This window comes from Ochotona princeps, chromosome 18, assembly GCF_030435755.1.
Source record: "Ochotona princeps isolate mOchPri1 chromosome 18, mOchPri1.hap1, whole genome shotgun sequence".
Lineage (NCBI taxonomy): Eukaryota > Metazoa > Chordata > Mammalia > Lagomorpha > Ochotonidae > Ochotona > Ochotona princeps.
In genome coordinates, this window is record NC_080849.1 from 40605461 (window position 1) to 40624661 (window position 19201).

Sequence of the window (19201 nt, forward strand, 5' to 3'; positions counted from 1 at the left end):
CTCCCAAAAAAAGGAGGCTGGAAAAAAAAAATGACATATGAGAATTCATCAAAATTAAGAAGTTCTGGTTTTTCTACTCTTCCAAAAACACTTTTTAAATAATGAAGATAAGCCACAGGCTGGAAGAAAAAAGTGTCTATCACATACCTGATGAAGAATTTATACTCATATTTTACAAAGAACTCTCAAAGCTCAATAATAAGCAACCCAACTAAATAACGAATCTGAGCAAACACTTCATCAAATACATGTAGTAATACAGTAAATGAAAAAACGATCAATATTAACAGTTAAGTAGAGAAATGCAAATTCAGACTTCAAGAAAACAGAACATACCTAAACCTAATTCAAATGGCCGAATTTACACAAGCCTTTTAAAGAATGTGGAACAGTATCATTAGTATTGATTAATATTTAGTCCACCAAGTCTGTAGCTCTGATAAAATCCTTTACCTATTCAAGATCATATAATCAGATAAAGCCTTGCATTAGAAGACACCCCTCTGCTATTGAATGAGAGAGTATCATTACTCACTGTGTTTTTGGACGGTTCCCAGGCAGCATCCACCTTCCCCACGTCTTGCATGTCTTGCAGCTGACGCAGCTGAGACAAAGTGTGATGCCTCAGAGCCTCATGCAGAGGAGTGTCTCCATCCTTATCCTGAATGTCCAGCTTGGCACCTGCACGAACTAAAAGCTAAAACAGAAAGAACTCACATTTAGTTAAAGTATCCACACCTATCAGAAATAACAATGTATGGAACGAGCCCTGGACCTACTGAAGGAACTGCTACTAGAACTAATGGTTTGTACAACTTAATCTTATTCTGTTCTAAACTCTGTGGCTCCTTACAAAGGGGAAAGTGCTCCAGTTATTCAAATGCACTGAATTAGGAAAAAATAAAAAAAAATGAGAGTTAGATGAGAGCATGACAATAAGGAAATTCAGCACTTTTTTCTCCTCCTATTTTGGATATGTGAGTTAACACAGTTGAAGTATATCTACAAAAACCAAATGATAATGTTCACAATTTTTATACTTAAATAAACAAGAAAAAGTTATTTTTTATTCCATTCTCTTCCATAATTTTTTCTAAATCTATGATCATGAATAAAGTCCAAACAACATGGAGGATAAATGAAGAATTTTTAGTAAGAGAAATTTCAAGTAACAAATATGAACAGCATTTATTCAACCACAATCCTTTTTAGTAAAATCATTAATTAACATATTTCACAGATAATTTAGGCAGCAGATAGAAATTTATTCAAGACTTTACTTTCAGAGCTTTAACAATGTTCTTAATCTTTTCTCTAAATACTACAGAGTTTTAGTAAAGCACTATGGAACCAATCTCCATTATAGTCTTTTCTCCCTTGGCAAATTACACTTTTTCTTCCTCCATCCAAACAGGTTTCAGAAAAGATCACCTTAGAGCAGTATTTCTCAAATTTGAACAAGCATTAGAATTGCCTTGAGGTTTGCTAAACCACCCTAGAAGTTCTGGTTCAGTTGGTCTGAGGTGGGGGCCAGACATGAACTCCCAGGAGATGCTGATGCTCATGCTGGTGATGAAGCTCCAAACTTTAGCAATTACTGCTCTACAAAAAAATTTAAACCCAAACTCTCAAAAATTTTGTTTAGAATCACCAGACTGATAAAACAGAGATACATTTTAGCTTTTTAAAAAAATTTACAGTAGCAACTGTCCAAAGGTTTTATTTTTATTTATGTGAAAGGCAGAGAGAGAGAGAGAGAACTCTGGTTTATTCTCTGAATGTCCACAACAGACAGAACCAGGTCAGGCAAAACCCAAAAGTCACAACTGAATTCAGGTCTCCCACGTGGGTGGCAGGGATCCATACACTGGAGCCATTACCTCCTGCCTCCCAGCAACAGAGCTGGGACTCAACCTAGGCACTGATCTATGAATGAGGTTGTTCTAAGTAGTACTTTAAATACCTGCCCCAGCCAGGTCTTTTACTTTCTAGTTTATTTTCAATTTTGAAATTTTCTCATTTAACATAAATTTAGAAATCTGACAACAAACCTATACAGCCTTGAATATCAGAATTCTTAAAATTTTGCTGATAAAAAAACTTTCTATCCAACTGATGCAAAATATTAGCTTAAAACCATCGTTTTATATCTAACTTAATATCTTTTGAAAAATCTAACATTGTATCATTTGAATTTTCAAGACCTTTCAAAATTCTGTCTGGTTAAAATCAAACAGTGAACTAAATTATGCTGATAAATACTTTACCCTAACAATCTGGGTGTGTTGTCGCTCCACAGCAAGGTGGAGGGCAGCCTGCTGGTTCACGTTCTGCATATCCAGGTTGGCATTACCCTGAACGAGAACAACAAAATTCAAATGGCAAAATCTGACAACAGCAAAAAACATTAAGATTATAACTATTTATAAAGGCTAGAGAATCTTGAATACTACTGACCACTCTCTCAGCTGCTGTCGCATTTTCATGTGTTAAGAGTTGTTGTTAGGAAACATAGAAAAATAACCAGGGTAACAAATCTAAAGTAAAACAGTAAGTTTTAAAAAATATTTTTGTTAAAGTGATTCTATCTAAGAACAGCTGAAAGACAAAATACAGTATAGGAAAAAAAAAAAAGAATTGGGGAAAGCTGGCAAGGATGAAAATGCACATCTCCTAGCAGGGGGCGCTCACACTTCAAAGCTGGAGGGGATCTCTTAGTACTTTAAGATCACAGACACTCTGTGGGAAAGAGACACACAAGGATATGGAAAGGGAGACCCTAGAGGGAGGGCTGAGGGGGTGGGGAGGCCAGGCCTGCTGGATCTCAGATTAGGGTTCTGCCTGTACACCCCCACGGCTCCTTTACATTGGTTGAGTACGCTCTGGACAAGTCACACTCCCTTCTACCCAAGGGCAGTAGACACTAAAATTACAAGGTATACACTCATGACTGAAAAATTGCAACTTCTTAAAGGTGCATTTTATCCATACAAAAATACATGCATTTCAGATGTTACAAGAATTTTATTTAACAAATGTTTTTGCTTTTTAAATAAAAAAATACAGTACAGAACTCAAACATGTCTTTTTCGATTTCCAACATAAAGCAAGAAAGATAATTAACTCCTTGAACTGTAAATATGTCTTGGAAAAAGCTATTGTATGGAGTCATGTTGGATTCAGACTAACATTAAAGCACTGATAAGTTCACTTCCTCGTGTTTAATCACTGAAAACATACTTTGAGATGAGAAGGCAAAGCTTACTTGGTACATAAAAATATCGCTAAAAGGAGAACAGAAAGTCTTTCTCAGCTCCTAAGACAGCCAAAGGACCAATATCCAACAAGACAAAGGGGTGGAGAAGCAAAACAGTGATGTGTGCTAAGTTCTGTCACCTATACGCTGCATGAATTTAAGCCAGCTTTCCACCATTTCATCTTATCCAAAATGCTGACAATAAACCTTCAGGGCAGGGTTAATGTAAAATGCCAAACTGCCTAGAATGCTGGCATGGTTTTTAAAAATGGAATTACAGTGGTAAGAATTAAATATTCTGAAGATAATACTTAGAACTACTCATGCCACTTGATTACAACTTGGTATCTCCTATGTCTTTGGAGTGTGAGGTAGATCTGAAACTTCAGGAATGCCACATAGATTCTGGAAAATGGGAGTGTCCAACTGACTTTCATTATAATGATTTACGTCTCCCTGAGCATGGTCATGTAGTACCTGACCTCACACTATTTTCTTAAGGAGTTTGTTCTCACATAAATATGAAGAGTGGAAGATTTTCTTTAAGTTTCCTAGTTTGTCCATAGTTTAGATTTTGCTTCATTTATGAGGCTATGAAACAGAATGGGTGTGGCCAGTTGAGCAAGGCCACTGTTCTTATCAGGACAGAAGGTGGACAAAGTCAACCTGGGCCAAGGACCCGCTGGTGTGCACGAGAACTGTCACTGGGAGGAGACCTGAGGGAGGAGCTTGAGAAACTCTCATTGGGACACACTCCCTGTAGGTGAGCACAAGAAGCAAGGAGCAGCCTAGACCAAGCCAGGTGACAGTACCCATCAGCATACATGTGGGTCAGGTGTGGGGACAGACCAGTCTGGGCCAGCTCATAACACCCACTGGCAGATCGGAGGACCAGAACACGGGGCAGGAGGAGCCAGATCAGGCCGCAACACCAACCAGTTCCCATTAGGGCCAGGACAGCAATCAGGCTGGGCTGGGATAGGCTGCAGCACCCACGAGTAGGAGTTGGAACAGGGGGCTGACTAAACTCGGCCAGACTGCGCAACAAGATTGTGTATACTAAGGTGAGGCGAGTCATGCCAACCTGGGCCCAGTGGGAGCAGGGTTCGTGAGTTCCAGGGATGGAGGATCTGACAGGGTTCGGGTAGCTTGGCTCAGGTCATGGGGCCCACCTATGTGGTAGGGGCTGGGTTCCTGAGCTCTGGGGACAGGGAAACTGGTAGGGCTTAGCTTGTCTGGCCCACATCCTGGAGCCTTCTAGGTGGCCCCAAAGGTGGGTGATGTGGCAGGACTCGGGTTGCCTAGCCTAGGTCCTGGGCACTGCCTCTGAGGTGGGTATCGGGTTCGTGAGCCCCAGGGATGGGGGATCTGGTGGGGCTCAAATCATGTGGCCTGGGTCCGGGGGCTGCTCTAGAAGGTGGGTGCTGGGTTCTTTCGCCCCTTCGGTGGGGGATCGGTGAGAACTGCGATGCCTGGCCTGAGTCCTTGGGCTCACCTGCAAGAACATGTCCTACTTAATGAAAAAGGCAGAGCAATGGACATAGGCCCTGTTGTAAAAGGAGAATATGGCAGCTCATTTGATGCTGTAGCAGAAGGAGAACAGAACAAACTGAACAACTATCCCAAACAAACGATGACAGCAAAAAATTTCAGTGAATGGAGACTTGTGGCTTGCTATGTCAGTCAATGGACATTGGGAGGGTGACATCATCCTTGGATTGACTTAGACAGAACCCTTGGAATATGTACACATTGAGACTCTGGGTTGATACGAGGTAGCGGTTTCTCATTTCTCTCTACTGGGATGTGTGGAAAGCCATGAGAGGCTTTCCCCTTTGTCTCTCCCCTTCCCCTAGAAGCAACAAGGAGAAATAGCAAATTTGGAAACAATACGTTCACCCAAGTTTCCCCAAACCTCAATCCTTCCCACCCTATCAACCATGTAATCATCATAAAAATTTTAATAAATAGATACCCTCTCCTGTCCCCTCCTTTCCTCCTTCTCTCCCTTCTCCACTCCCCTTTCTTCCCTTCCCCTCCCCTATGTTCACAAATCAGTGTTAAGCAGATGAAGAGGGTGCATCATATATGATTTTTACTGTAATCTCCCAAGATGTAGCTGACAGAGTAAGGAACAAAGCAATACTTCAAAATTGCTTAAAAGAAAAAAATGGAACTATCAAACTACTTTCCTACCTGGTGTACCAAAAGTTCAGCCACTTCTACATGATTGTTAAGAGCAGCCAAATGCAAGGCAGTATAACCATCATCTTTCTTTTCATCTACAATCCATGGTCTGGGTAATTTAGACAGCAAAACACGCATTGCACTGAAAGAGAAATTCATACTCTTAATTAAAATATAAAATTATATTTCTATAACATTCACTATAGAAAAATAAAAGAAAGTTCTGAAATTAAATGAAGATACTAATTTTTTACAGAAAGCCATGTCCTTAAAAACAAATAGAAATCCAATTTTTCTAAATCTCAAATAGGTAGCCATTTGATATTTTGAGAGGTAAACTATCACTATTTTCATAAAATCAGAACAGATGGAAGTGCTATAAAGGGGAAACACTGTAAAGTAAAAATGGGAAAAAGAAATATGGACTATGAGAGCATAATTTTGATTTCATGGAATGGCTCAGAGTCAGTTTCAGTAGTATCGATTAATAAAGCTATTCTGAAGAACATAAAGGATTTTTATGACCAAATATAAAAGAGAAGAATAAATTACCAAGAGATGAACAAGGTAAAATTAACAGCAACTTTTCTGGGGACCAGTGTTTTGGTGTAGCAAGTAAAGTCAGCTACCACCTGCAACACCGCATCCCACACGGGCACTAGTTGAGAAACCCAGACCCTCCACCTCAGAACCAGCTCCCTACTAATGCACCTGGAAAAGCAACAGATGAAGGTCTGAGTGCCTGGATCCCTCACACCCACATGAGAGGCCCAAATGGGGTTTTGGCTTCTTGGCCCGTTGTGGCCATCCTGGGGGTAAACAAGTTGGTAGAAAATATTTGTGCCTCTTTGATAACTCTGACTTTAAAATACATAAATGCATCATTTTTTAAAAGGCAACTTTTCTTTTAATACAATAGTACCCTTCTTCCTCTAAAAGATTTTATGTGGAAAATTGTAACTTACAAGAAAAATTTTTACTATTCATCTGCTAATTTTTTTAAGATTGTGATTTAAGATAATCATTCATGCAGAGTATTATTGGACTTGACACACACAGTATTGATATACGTTATCAGAAAACTGATCTCTGATATGGATAAGTACACACACACACATATATATACACATATATAAAGCAGACTTAAACTGGATACCTATCCCTAAAAAAGACCAATTAAAACAAAAAAGAGGGGCAGGTGTGACAAAGAGCATTAGGCCTCTTAACTCCTCTCTCCTGGCTTAGGCCTGGTTTAGCCCAGGCCATTGTGGCCATTTAGGGAATACATCAGGAAAAGTAAGATATCCGCCTCCTTCTCTTTCTCCCTCTCTTGCATCGTCTCTCCCACCCTGATCTACATATATTGAGGAAGGTTTTCCTAACATGATACATGAGTTTCTTCAGATCTTCCATGTGGATTCAGAGGCCCAAACACTTGGGCCACCTTCTGCTGCTTTCCCTGGATACAAGTCAGGAATTGGGTCAAAAGTGGAACAGCTGCTTCACAAGCTGGTGCTCATACGGAAGGGCGGCATTATCAGTGTTTCCAGTTTCCACCTATCTTTGTGGGTCAGATGTGTCTCCTGTAGGCAGCAGATAGATGAGTTTTGCTTTTTTGACCCATATATATTTAAAAAGAAATAAGCAACTATGTTGGCATACTGGTATAGTTAACACAAACTTGCATTCACCAGGTCCAGCTGCTTTTCTCTTAGCAGTGTAGCACTTCCCTAGGTAAAAGGCAACCTAGGCAGCTGCCTGCCGCTGGGTTGGGGTTTTTCATGAGTAGTTAGTTTCCAGGGTTAAATAAAGGTAATGTGCTAGAACCATGCAATGCTTATGCCCATGCATACACTGCATAAATCAGAGTAAGCATAACTATTTCCTCAGACTTTACTATCTGTAGTGAGAACATTGAAAATCCATTCTTGCAGCCTTTTGGAATACACAGTACCTTATGACTAAGTCACCTTTTACTATGGAATAGAAAGTAATTTGATGTTTCATGTGTTATCCTGAATACTACAATGCAGATACGTTTGCCCACATTTTATGCAAAGAAGGTGTGATCTAAGAACTTCCACATGTGCTTCTTCACTGTGGTAGAGTTGGTTCTTGGGTGGGAATTAGTCTCTTCACTTGGTAAGATTCAAACCCTACAGAATAAAAAGTCCTATGAAAGCTTCTCTGGGAAGTTCCCATGTTGGCTACCTGTCCTAGCTCGCTCAGTCTCTCCAGCACAGGAATAACTGAAAGGTAGACAAACTGTGGCCGGCAAAATGTGGCCCCTTTTTACAAATAAAACTGGGGAGCCAAGCATTGTGGCGTAGGCCATTGCCATCATACATACAGTGCTTTTTCTTGAAAAGCACTGTGTTGTGACACATCCACCTGCATTTGCTGATGTTTTGAGTTGACAAATTCTATTCTACAAATGAGTTGGGGGCCTGGTGTGGTTAGCTTAATCACTAAAGTCCTTGCCTTACATGCACCGAATCCTATATGGCCACTGATTTGTGTCCTAGCTGCTCCACTTCCCACCCAGTTCCCTGCGTGTGGCCTGAGAAAGCATGAGAGGATAGCCGAAAGCCTCAGGACCCTGCACCCGCATGCAAGACTCAGAAGCAACTCCTGGCTCCTGGCTTTGGAATGACTTGGCTCCGGCCATTGCACATGCCAGGATCCCACATGACCGTCAGTTCATGTCCTGGAAGCCCCGCTTCCCATCCAGTTTCCCACTTGCGGTCTGGGAAAGCATCAAGGATGGCCCAAAGTCTTGGGACCCTGCACCTGTGTGGGAGACCCAGAAGAAGCTCCTGACTCCTGGCTTCGGATCGGTGCAGCTCTGGCCATTGCAACCACTTGGGGAGTGAATCAGGCAGGAGATCTTTCTCATTGTTTCTCCTTCTCTCTGTAAATCTGACTTTCCAATGAAAATAAATAAATCTTAAAACAGTCAGTGGCAGACTCTAAGAACCTCAGGAGTCTTTATTCACTGGCTGGTGGACTGTCCCATGCAAGTGGAAGGGGGGAGCAGCCCTGAATGGCCGCTGTCACACTCGTGTGAAAAACTATCCCATCAACTATGTTAACATTGGTGTGAGCATAAGACTATCCAATGAACTAGGCTAACATTAGTGCTATGTGACTAAGGGGAATTGTAGGAATTATTTTTGTCTTCTCAAGGTTGGGCACTTTTTCCTCCCAGGGATGCTTCTGGAGTCTTAGCAGATGCATGGGAACACCCAATCTCTGAACTGGCCAACTACAGGAGGGGATAAGCACACAAAAAGCCTACATTTTGGCCTGGCAGTCAGGGGAAACTTTGTAGTTGAGAGCTACTCTGGCTGATCATGTGCAACCCAACTGCCAGGAACCACTAGGAGAAACAAGACCACTGTGAATTATGTTACTGTGTCTCTGTAATCTCTCTTGTTCTCTGGGAGGCCAGTGTGAAACAGGATGTGATTTTCAGAGACTCCGGCAGACAAAGAAAAGAAAGATTCCATCTGGGAATGAGATATTTTCTTGAGATACACACTTTCACCCTTACAGGGTACTCCCCTAGAACTTGAGGTTACGACAAGGGTCAAGTCATGGACACGTCAAAGTATTTAGGAGATCCAGTTTGACTGCTGCCGTTATCTATTGCCTGGGCTGCCACAGTAATTGTACGTGGCTGCTCTCATTTCACAGGCTGAATTGAGCAGTGATAAAACAGAGTAATGCTGTAGGGTCCTTACAGGAAGTTTGGTCACCCCTGGATATCAGGGAGGGATACTTTGGTTGAGCTCTGCATGCAAAACCTGTGATTAGTATCCAGGCTGTAGAAAGAATACATCATAAGATCGTAGCAAAGGTATTAATACAGTAACTGGGGCCAGCTGAAGAGAACAGAGGCTTCTAGATTCTTTCTTATGCCTTCTTTGAGACATACCTAAAGGCTTGCCGCTGAATATTTTCCAGAGGTACTTATTTGTACATTTGTGTGTGTGAAAGGCAGAGTCAGAGATGAAGAGACACTGAAAAATGAAACTTTTTTTTTCAATCGGATAATTGTTACTATTGTTTACATAATTGTGGGGAATAATGTTCCCAAAGTGTTACCTGAGTGGTTTTCAGAGTTCTCAGACACTGTTGGCTTTGTTACACCAGGCTTGAGAAAACCTTTCAGGTCTACTGGCTGACCACGTGCACCTTAGTGCATCCATAGACACAGGCATTTGCCAGGAGGTTTGTCCAATCTGTCCAGCTTTTCATCCTGAGGAGGCACACAGCGTCCCTTGCTGGCTTAGATGAGCTGGCTGTCATGTCCCCCATGTCCTCCATGTGCATTTGGGCCTGCTGGTGTAAGCAATGAGGAGGCCCTGTCCCGACACATGCACTCACATGTCAGACCACATCTCTTGTGATTTTCCCTGTGGCTAGGGTTTGAGTCCAGGGTTCTGATTTGGGCGTCACCCCAAGAACCCTGGCCAGGAAACAGAGACTCTAAGGTGGACTATGTCAGCCAGTGGATTCTGCAGAAATTTCATGGTGCTTGGAATGGTGAGATTCAGCAATTCAGAACTGCTGAACTATCAAAACCACTTGAGCAGAGCCCTCAGAGCATGCCCCACGTCGGGGGCCCTGGAATGGGTGGGAGGCTGGGTGGCCACAGAAACAGAAAAAAAAATAGTAACAATGTGGAAACAATGGTCTCTCCCACTTCCCTGCAGCCCTTGACCCTCTGTAGCCTAATAAACTATTTAAAGATTATCAAAATAAAATAATAATCTTAAAAAAAAAGAACCATGGCCTGAGGTGACCTCAGACTTGATTCTAGTGTACATCAGTCTACTGTCTGGTCGTTTCTATTCCGAGTCCCATCTCTCAGGCAAACAAACCACTGGGTACTATGGCCTAGCTTAGCCCAGCCCAGCCCAGCTCACCATAGGCACAGTCATCAAGCACACCAGTGGGTACCATGGCTTAGTTGGAGCACCCCTCAATAACCCCCAACAGAGCCACTCCCAGCCCCAGTTGTTGCATGTGCCAGAATGTGCTGAGGCCTAACCTTTTCTGGTCCCACATCCCATCCATCCCTCATGCACACTCATGGGTGATGCGGCTTAGCTCAGCCAGATCCAACCCTAGACCCAGATACATATATGCCACCAGCAGGCCAACTGGCCTGTCCCCAGCCCTGGCTCTGGTGCTCACCAGTTGGAGCTGAAATCTAGCAGGGGAATAACCACAGATTCCATACCATGCTCACTCCCAGACCCAGATCTTTTGCTTACCAGGGGGTACTGTGATGCAGCCTGACACTTCCCACCCTCAGTGCCATGGCATTTGTCGGCAGGTGTTACAGCCTAGTCCACCTGGCCTGCACTGGATTATTTCGCTTGCAGCTCAGTAGCCTGGCTGAGCCTAGACAGTCCCTAAACCCAGCACATTTTCTGGCCAACAGGAGCTACAGTCCTGGATGGGCCTACCCCTAGTCCAGATCTCATATTCACAGTGGAAGTAGCAGCCAGCAAGGAAGTATACAAAGTTCTTCTGCCAGGTATTTGCCCTACCCCAGGGCTTATAGGCATGAACGGGGGCTGCAGCCAAGTCTGGCATGACTTGCTTTCTGTTTCAGCATTTATTAGCAGGGTGCTGCAGCCTGACTCAATCCAATCTGCCCCCAGTCACAGCTCCCAATGGGGGTGCAACCACCACCCTAAGCCCTGGCTCTTTTGTGAACTGGCACCTATTGTAGTCCAACGCAACCTGGTCTGTACCCAGTCCTGGCTCTTGCTTGAGCCAATGGGTGCTGCATAGTGGCCCAGTCACTGATGCTTTGCAATATGCAGCATTGAGACCATGGACTTGCCAAGCCAGGTACTGAATCTGTAGACTTGTACAAGTACATGGGCTGGGTGTGGGCAGGGGCGGGGGCAGGGAAGGAAAGAGATCCAGTACTGTGGCCTTTCCAGACCAGGTGATAGCACATGTGCGTGTGTGTGACAGCTAAAAAAGGGGACAGGCTGGGAAAGGGTCCTCAAGAACCACTGTGGGCCAGCTAATTGCAACTGCTATCGCAGGGAAAGGCCCACCAATGGCTTTTGGTGTCAGCAGTCCTTTCATCTCATGCTGCCCTCAGACACATCAGCCTGTGCTGTCTCAGGAACCAGAACTTGTGGGTACTTGGTTTGGCCTCTACAAACACATTGCTGACTCCTGTGCAAAGGCGGCAACACTGTCTCAGAGTAATGATGAAGATGCAGGGGAACATAGTACTTAACACTGAGAGGAAGTTCTCCAACTCATGAAAGGGATCCATTCAGAAAAGAGAGTTTCAAAGAAGGGATTGGCAAGCCCTACACCCTAATCAACAGGAAGTACAGAACAAGTGATGATTCTGTGCCCTTCATCAACCTTTGGATTAAGAGTCCAGTCGGGGAGAGGGCATCCTGTGGTATAGTGGAGTCTCAGCCTGCTGCACTGGCATCCCATTTGAATGCCAGTTGTTGTCCCAGCTGCTGCACTTGTAATCTAGGTCTCTCCTGATGTCCTGGGGAAGAGGCAAGGATGGCTCAAGGCCTTGGGCTCCCGTCCCGGCATAGGACACCTGAAGGAGGCCCTGGTTCTGTCTTTGGATTGGCTCAGTGCTGACCACTGCAGCCATTTAGGGAGTGAACCATAGCATGAAAAGATGCTACTCTGTCTCTCCTACCTTCTCTGTTGTCACTTTGCACTTCAAATTAAAACCAATTAATAATGAAAAACGATTACTACTTTCCTCCCTTGAAGAGCCTAGACATTGAACCAAAGCTGTTGATGTCTTGCCCTGCGTGTTGCATGTAAATGTTTATGAAAGATATTTGGGACCAGTGCTGTGGAGCCTCCCCTGCAGCACCAGCATTCCCACGTGGGAGCTGATTCCAGTCATTACCGCTCCAGTTCCCATCAGCTCCCTGCAGATGTGCCTGAGAAACCAACAGAGAGCGATTCAAGCCCTTGGGCCCCTGCATCCATGGGGTGAGACGAAGAGAAAGCTCCAGGTTCCTGGCTTCAGACTACTACAGGTCTGGCTCTTGTAGCCATTTGGGGAGTGAACCAGAAGACAGATGATTTAAATCTCTCCTACTATTTCTGAAAAGTTGCCTCTCAAATTATACAATCTATAGATCTTGGTGGGGGAGGTATTTATTTGAAAGGCACAATTACAGAGAGAGGAGACACACAGATATTCATCTGCAGGTTCACTCTTAAAATGGTGGCAAGGGCCTAAGCTGAGTCAGTGTGAAGCCAAAGGTCAGGAGCTTCATCCATATCTCCCATGTGTTGAACAATGGCCCAAGCACCTAGTTCACCCTCTCCTGCTTGCTCATGCACATGAGCAGGGAGCTGGGTTGCAGGAGCAGAAGCCAGGACTAGATTCAGTGCTCAGATGGGATGCTGGTATCCCAGAAGATGGCTGCTTGACCAGCTGTGTCACAGTGCTGGCCCTCCAAAATGCCTACTTTCTTTCAACCCTTCTCCCACTCCCATTCCACACCCACAATCAAGCAGGTATTTGTCTGCTGTGTGTCCAGTGACTGGACCATCTAGGGGTTCTATAGATAGTCCTGCAACCAGTTCTGAGAAGTTTAAAAACTTTATTAGGATTTTGTTCACCTGTTCTTGTGGACACTTTAGATTTCAGCCTCCAGAAAGTGCGAAGCACTTCCCATTGGATCTTGTTTTGAAAGCTGTTAGTTCAGTTTCTTCCTGCTTACTGAAATCTTCTGTTCAGTTTGTGTTTTCTGATTCCATCAGTCATAGAATGACTGTGTGTCTTTGATGACAGAGAGTAATGCGTTTGATCTCTCCAGTTTCCATGATCACAAACTGGACAGCCCTGCATAAAACTTAGGTGCCTAAAGCATGTTTATAGTCATAATAGTCGGTTTAGTTGCCAAAGAATAATTAGAACTATGTTGTTTTCTCTGGGTTGCATGTCAGATTCCTTGGTTATTGGGTGAATAAAGGGGACGGCGGTGACGATGTGAAGCAGGACTCCCTTACGCTGCTTGGGGAGCAGGTGGACTGTCAGCAGCTTGCTGGGTGACCCTGGCCTGTGTGCCGTCTCGGTGTTTAGGACTGTGTGGCCTGCTGCATAGGGAGCACCTGAGAGGCGGCTGGTGGCCCTGGGTGTCTTCTCCTTGGTGTTGGGTGTGCACTTGGAGCTTTCCTGCAGCCAAGTCATGGGCACCATCCACCTGTTCACCCCACACCGGAGTGTGGGACTCCTGTCTTCTATGCTGGTAAGGTCTCCGCAGGTAGCATCGTGGTAGCCTTGGACAGCCTTGGGGCCGGCGAGGTTGGACCTGGCCTTCCCAAGTGCTGTCAGAGCCCTAAGTGTCACTGGTGAGGTGACCCTGCGGGAGATGGCGCCGAGGAGCCCAACATTGTGCGTAGCACCGGGAATGGCCCCACTCGGCCACATATCTGCTTCCCCACACTGCAGCTCCTCTGGGGCCTGTGACGTTGGTGGCCTGCACACCCTTCTGGCCCTCCACCACATCAAACTCCACAGTCTCGCCAGCTCCTAGGCTGGGCAGGTGCATCCTGGGGTTGTGGTTCTGAATGACTGTGCGATGGACAAATACGTCCTCCTTGGTGTCTTGTCGGCTGATAAAGTCGTATCTGGTCTTGATGTTGAACCATTTAATGATTCCTGGAACCTTGGTGGTGATCAGCTTTACGTTCCCCATCATAAAGGGCTCGGGCTCGGCGGGCAGCTGCTGCTGGGTCTCTACATTTTCTGCATTTTGTTTGTTTACTTTTTTTAAAAAAACTGGACAATGAGATATACAGAGAGGAGGAGAGACAGGGAGGAAGATCTTCCATCTACTGGTTCACTCCCCAGGTGGCCGCAATGGCTAGAGCTGAGCTGATCCAAAGCCAGGAGCCAGGAGCCAGGAGCCAGGAGCCAGGAGCCAGGAGCCTCCTCCAGGTCTCCCACATGGTGCAGGGTCTTAAGGCCTTGGGCTGTCCTTAACTGCTTTCCCAGGCCACAAGCAGGGAACTGGATGGGAAGTGGGGCCTGCCGGGATTAGAACTGGTGCCCATGGACAGACTGTTCTGGACTCTGTATTGGCAAGCACACACAAGAATCAGGTCTGGGCATCACCCCAGACGAAGTTTCTTTGGGGATCCCTCCAAGTGAACTGCTGATCTCAGAACCTCAACCATGAAGAGACTATGTCAGCCAGTGGATTCTGAAGAGATTTCATCCTGTGTGGAATGGTGAGATTAGCAGCAATTCAAAATTGAGCTATCAAAACTGCTTGAGCTGCACCCTCAGAGCATGCCTCAAACTGGGGACGCTGGGACGGGATGGAGGTTGGGTGGCGCTTCTGCCTTTATCTCTTTCCTTACCTCAGATACAGAAAAAAATAATATTAATGTGTAAACAACGGTCTTATCCACTTTCTTGTAGCCCTTGACCCTTTGTGTCCTAATCAACTACGTAAAGATTATCAAAATAAAAGAATTAAACAAACAAACAAAAAAACCCTGACACTCATATGGGATCCGGATCATGCAAGGCGAGGGCTTTAGCCACTAGGCTACCATGCCGGACCCCTTAATATACTTTTCAAAGAGATAAAACTAAACTTAGCATTTACTGAAATCAATCATGGCAAAATCACTCTTCATTTACCAGTATAAATTATGGAGAATGCTACGCAGAGTCTCAAATCAAATTTAATGCAAATGAGGCCTACCAGTAAAGATGCCCACATGCCATAATATGGCATCTCAAGTATTCTCACATAGCACGTGATGCCTGAAACAGGTAGGTCCCTGCCACCCATGTAAAAGACCTGGAATTAGTCTCTACCTTCTGGCTACAGTTTTGGCCAGTGCAAGGGAACGGAGATTGTAGCTGTCTGTGGAGTAATCCAGTGAATCAGAGTCCTTTCATGGATTTTTTTAAAAATTCAAAAGTTAATGGAAAGGTAACTGCCAACTGCCAGGAAGGGCTGGATTAATTTTTGTTGCTGCTCCCCCTCCTTTTCTCCTAAATATTCATTGCAAAGGCAGTTAAGAGACAGAAACAAAGACCTTTGACCCTCTGGTTCACTCTCCACCTGACAATGATGGCCAGGGTTTGACCAGGCAAAAGCCAGGAGCCAGGATTTTTTTCTAGGTCTTCCACATATTTTGGAGCAATTTTAGGTTAACAGAAAACTGCAATGATAGGACACAGCTCCCATACACCGTTCATGCCTATTACTAGTGGAGCAATTTAGCACATGGTACATTTGGCCACATTCTGAGATTTCATTTGTTTCATTCAATGTTCTCTAAATGCCTCCTTAGGCTCCCTCTGGCTCTCACACTTTGCTTGTTTCTGATAACCAACACTTTTGACAAGTACTAACAGAATTCTGTAGACTGTTCCTGGTTGGAATCGCTCATGTTTTCCTTGTAATTTCACAGGGGCTTTGAGTTGTGGGAGGACCAAACAGGGCAGCATCCCTGCACCACATACAAGAACAAAGACCATCAACACAGCTTATCCCTATGCGCATTATCTCTGGTCACCTGGTTGAGGTAGTGGCTGCCAGGCTTCTCCAGTGAAGCTGTTCTTCAGACCTGCCTCACCCCATTTCTATACTACACTCTTTGGAAGTAAGTCATTTTGCAAGAAATAATACTCCCCAGGGGCAGCGTACTGACATAAATTATTTGTAATTATTATACAATAGAGATTTAAGGTGGATTAGTTTTTAAAGACCTATAGCTTGCTATCTTGATTAAAAATTAGCATGGTAGGCACTGTGGCAAAGCCAGTTAAACCACTTTCTGCAATATCAGTTTAAGACCAAGCTAATCTACTTCCAACCCAGTTCTTTGCTAATGTGCCTGGGAAAGCAGCAGAAGATGGCCCAAGTATTTGGGCTTCTGCCACCCACATGGGAGACTTGAATGGAAATCCAGGCTCTGGATTCAGCCTAGCCCAACCCCAACCGTTAAGACCATTTGGGGAATGAACCAGCTTTTGTGATTCTGTCTTTAAATAATAAATAAATCCTTAAAATGTATACATGTATCTTTAGAAAATAACCTGTAACAATTTTTAGACTTTAAAAAAAAAAAAAACCCTTGTCAACCCTCAAAATAAATACATAACTAAATAAGGTAGTTAGGCCAGCACCATGGCTCATCTGGCTCCTCCATCTCCAAGTGCTAGGACCTCATGTGGGCACCAGTTCATGTTCCCGCTGTTCCACTTCCAATCCAACTCCGTTTATGACCTGGAAAAGCAGCAGAGCACGGCCCAAAGCCCTGGGAACCTGTACCTGCATGAAAATCTGCAAGAAGCTCCTGGCTTTGGATCAGCTCAGCTCCAAGCTGTTATGGTCACTTGGGAGAGTAAACCAGCAGATGGAAGATCTTTCTCTCTGTCTCTCCTTCTTCCTGTAAATCTGCCTTTCCAATAAAAATAAATAAATCTTGAAATGAAACGAAATGAAAAGAAAAACAAAAAAACAAGGTAGAGAGCCTGGCCATTCCTGGGCTTAGCCAGGAGGAAGCTAATAGAGAATTAAGCAGAACTGTCTCTGTCCCCTCACCCTCCTGTGAATGACAACAGTCTCCTTCCTTTCCTCACAACATGCAATGTTAGGAACACAAATGGTAATCACAAAGGCAAGCTGCACACTGTGTGGCACTGCACTGTGCTTCATTCAGAGGCAAGTTACCATGCTGTGGCATGAAGTCCCACAAAGCTACCAGAGTAAAGGTGAGGGTGCTACTAGCTCAGTAAATCAGTAATTTTATTAAGCCATTATAATCTCATCTGTGGAGTATAATATAAGACATGTGATGACTCTCCCCTAATGCTCAAACACTCTTCTTTACTTTTCAATCTGGTTGTTTTCCAAAAGGTTAAGGACATGGATGCTTGAAAGGTAAGGTCTTACTACCAGTTAAGCAGGCATTTGCGAATACTGCCAAAGCAGCATTAAGTTCTGGAACAACTAATAGTGGTGTCTAGTATAATCCCTGGCACATGGTACTACTCAAACGTTTGCTGAATGATGAACAAATGAATTCTAAGCAACAGAGGGGACAAGCAGCTGTCCACATTGGTATGCAGAACTCAAATGGCACTGGCTCAACCTTTAGGGCCTGCTGTGCTTCAGAATTCTTCTTCAGAGACAGCCAATATTTCTCCAAATAAATCACAGGAGCTACACTGTAGAGGCCTTAATTATTAGTATTATTTAATGCTTAAAAATTAGAATAACACTGTAATACACACTAGTCATTCAATAAATGTTTACTGAATTAATAAACAATCTCTACAAATGGTAAAGCAAGTGAGCCATTAAGGACATTATCAGGAAAGTTAATCAACAGCAGGGGAGGTTTTCTGGGGTAAAATGTATGAAGGTCATACACAAGGTAAACATGTTTTGTTTAAAATATATGTATTTTGCAGAACCAGCATAAAGAGCTCAAAGTTCTGTTGAATGGAAGGAGTGAACCGAGACAGTCATCCTTATGAATTCAGTAAGGCCAGGATAGCACCATATCCTGCTTGTGTTATCTGGTGGAGTCTCCACAGAAACAACTCCCAGGCACACGTCATTATTACAGTTAGAGCAGCAGCATGGCATGAACTACATGAGCTCAAACTGTGGGCCTAGTCAGAATGTCTACTGACTGGAGCAGATAACTTCATTTCTATTCCTCGGTTTCCTTATTTGTAACATGTGAAAAGAGACAAAAATCCTTCCTCAAATGGGTGTGAATGAAAATTAAGTGAAATAATATTTATAAAGGACTTAGAAGAGTGCATGGCACATAATATAGTACATGAGTGTTTGCTAAAAACCTCAAGAAAACAAAAAAAAAAAACTTCACTGTCAAAATGGTTAACAAAAGGATAATTTAGAAACTTGAAATTTTTCAAACACAATCTGAGGTGTCATTTTCTCAAAATGTGTGTGCATTTTTTTCAATCTAGGAAACATGGTTTTTAAAAACAGTCAAAACACTCCTAATATCATTGTTTTAAACTAATCATCCAAAATGATTAAGCTGAACACTAAAGAAAAAAAAGCAATATCAAAAAAATGAGCAAATGAGCTCAGAAAACCGATAATGGCTTTTCCCTGTTTCTCAACTTCATCAATACTTGAGAGAGTATCTCTGATTTAAGACCAAAGTATAAATGGTTCCTCTCAAGAATTCTGTTGGTGACACCTTACACTCCCCCCACCCAAAAATTATACTGCCACAGATTTTTTGATATTTTAGTATCCTTTTCTCTATGGTTAAAAAACAAACTGCATAGTTATAAAAAATAAATCAACATAGTTATAAAAAGGTTAATGACTACTCTGTGGCAGAGTGCAACGACCACTCTGAAATGCCCCTTCAGAAAGTCAGAAAGCCATAGCAATGCTGAAGGAAGACAATAAATCTTTTCATATTTGAACATAAAATAGAATTAATAAAATGTATTTAATACCTTTACACATTATACTTAATTTCAGCAAAAAATGATTACTTAAAAGTATTCTGGACCCCATTTTTCACCTACACACTACAAAAAATGAACTGAAATTGACAATGAATTAAAAGTTTTATGTAGCATTTACAATATTTTCATTTACCCTCTACTCCCTCACTTTCACCATCAATTTCCACCATCAATATATAGGTTCTCCTTGCCACTTTTATATATTTTCCATTCAAATACCATTCAGTAAATTCAAAATACAC

The 19201-nt window shown here is 43.3% G+C and overlaps 1 protein-coding gene across 1 annotated transcript in view; it reads right to left on the reverse strand.

Annotated features, from left to right (window-relative positions):
* MIB1 (MIB E3 ubiquitin protein ligase 1) overlaps window positions 1-19201 on the reverse strand; it is a 119351-nt gene that overhangs the window by 19910 nt on the left and 80240 nt on the right. Inside the window, exons 13-15 of the mRNA XM_004579605.4 lie at window positions 5453-5585; window positions 2268-2354; window positions 536-697 (exon numbers count right to left, since the gene is read on the reverse strand). Coding sequence (XP_004579662.1) covers window positions 536-697; window positions 2268-2354; window positions 5453-5585 — 382 coding nt within the window. The remainder of the gene's footprint in view (window positions 1-535; window positions 698-2267; window positions 2355-5452; window positions 5586-19201) is intronic.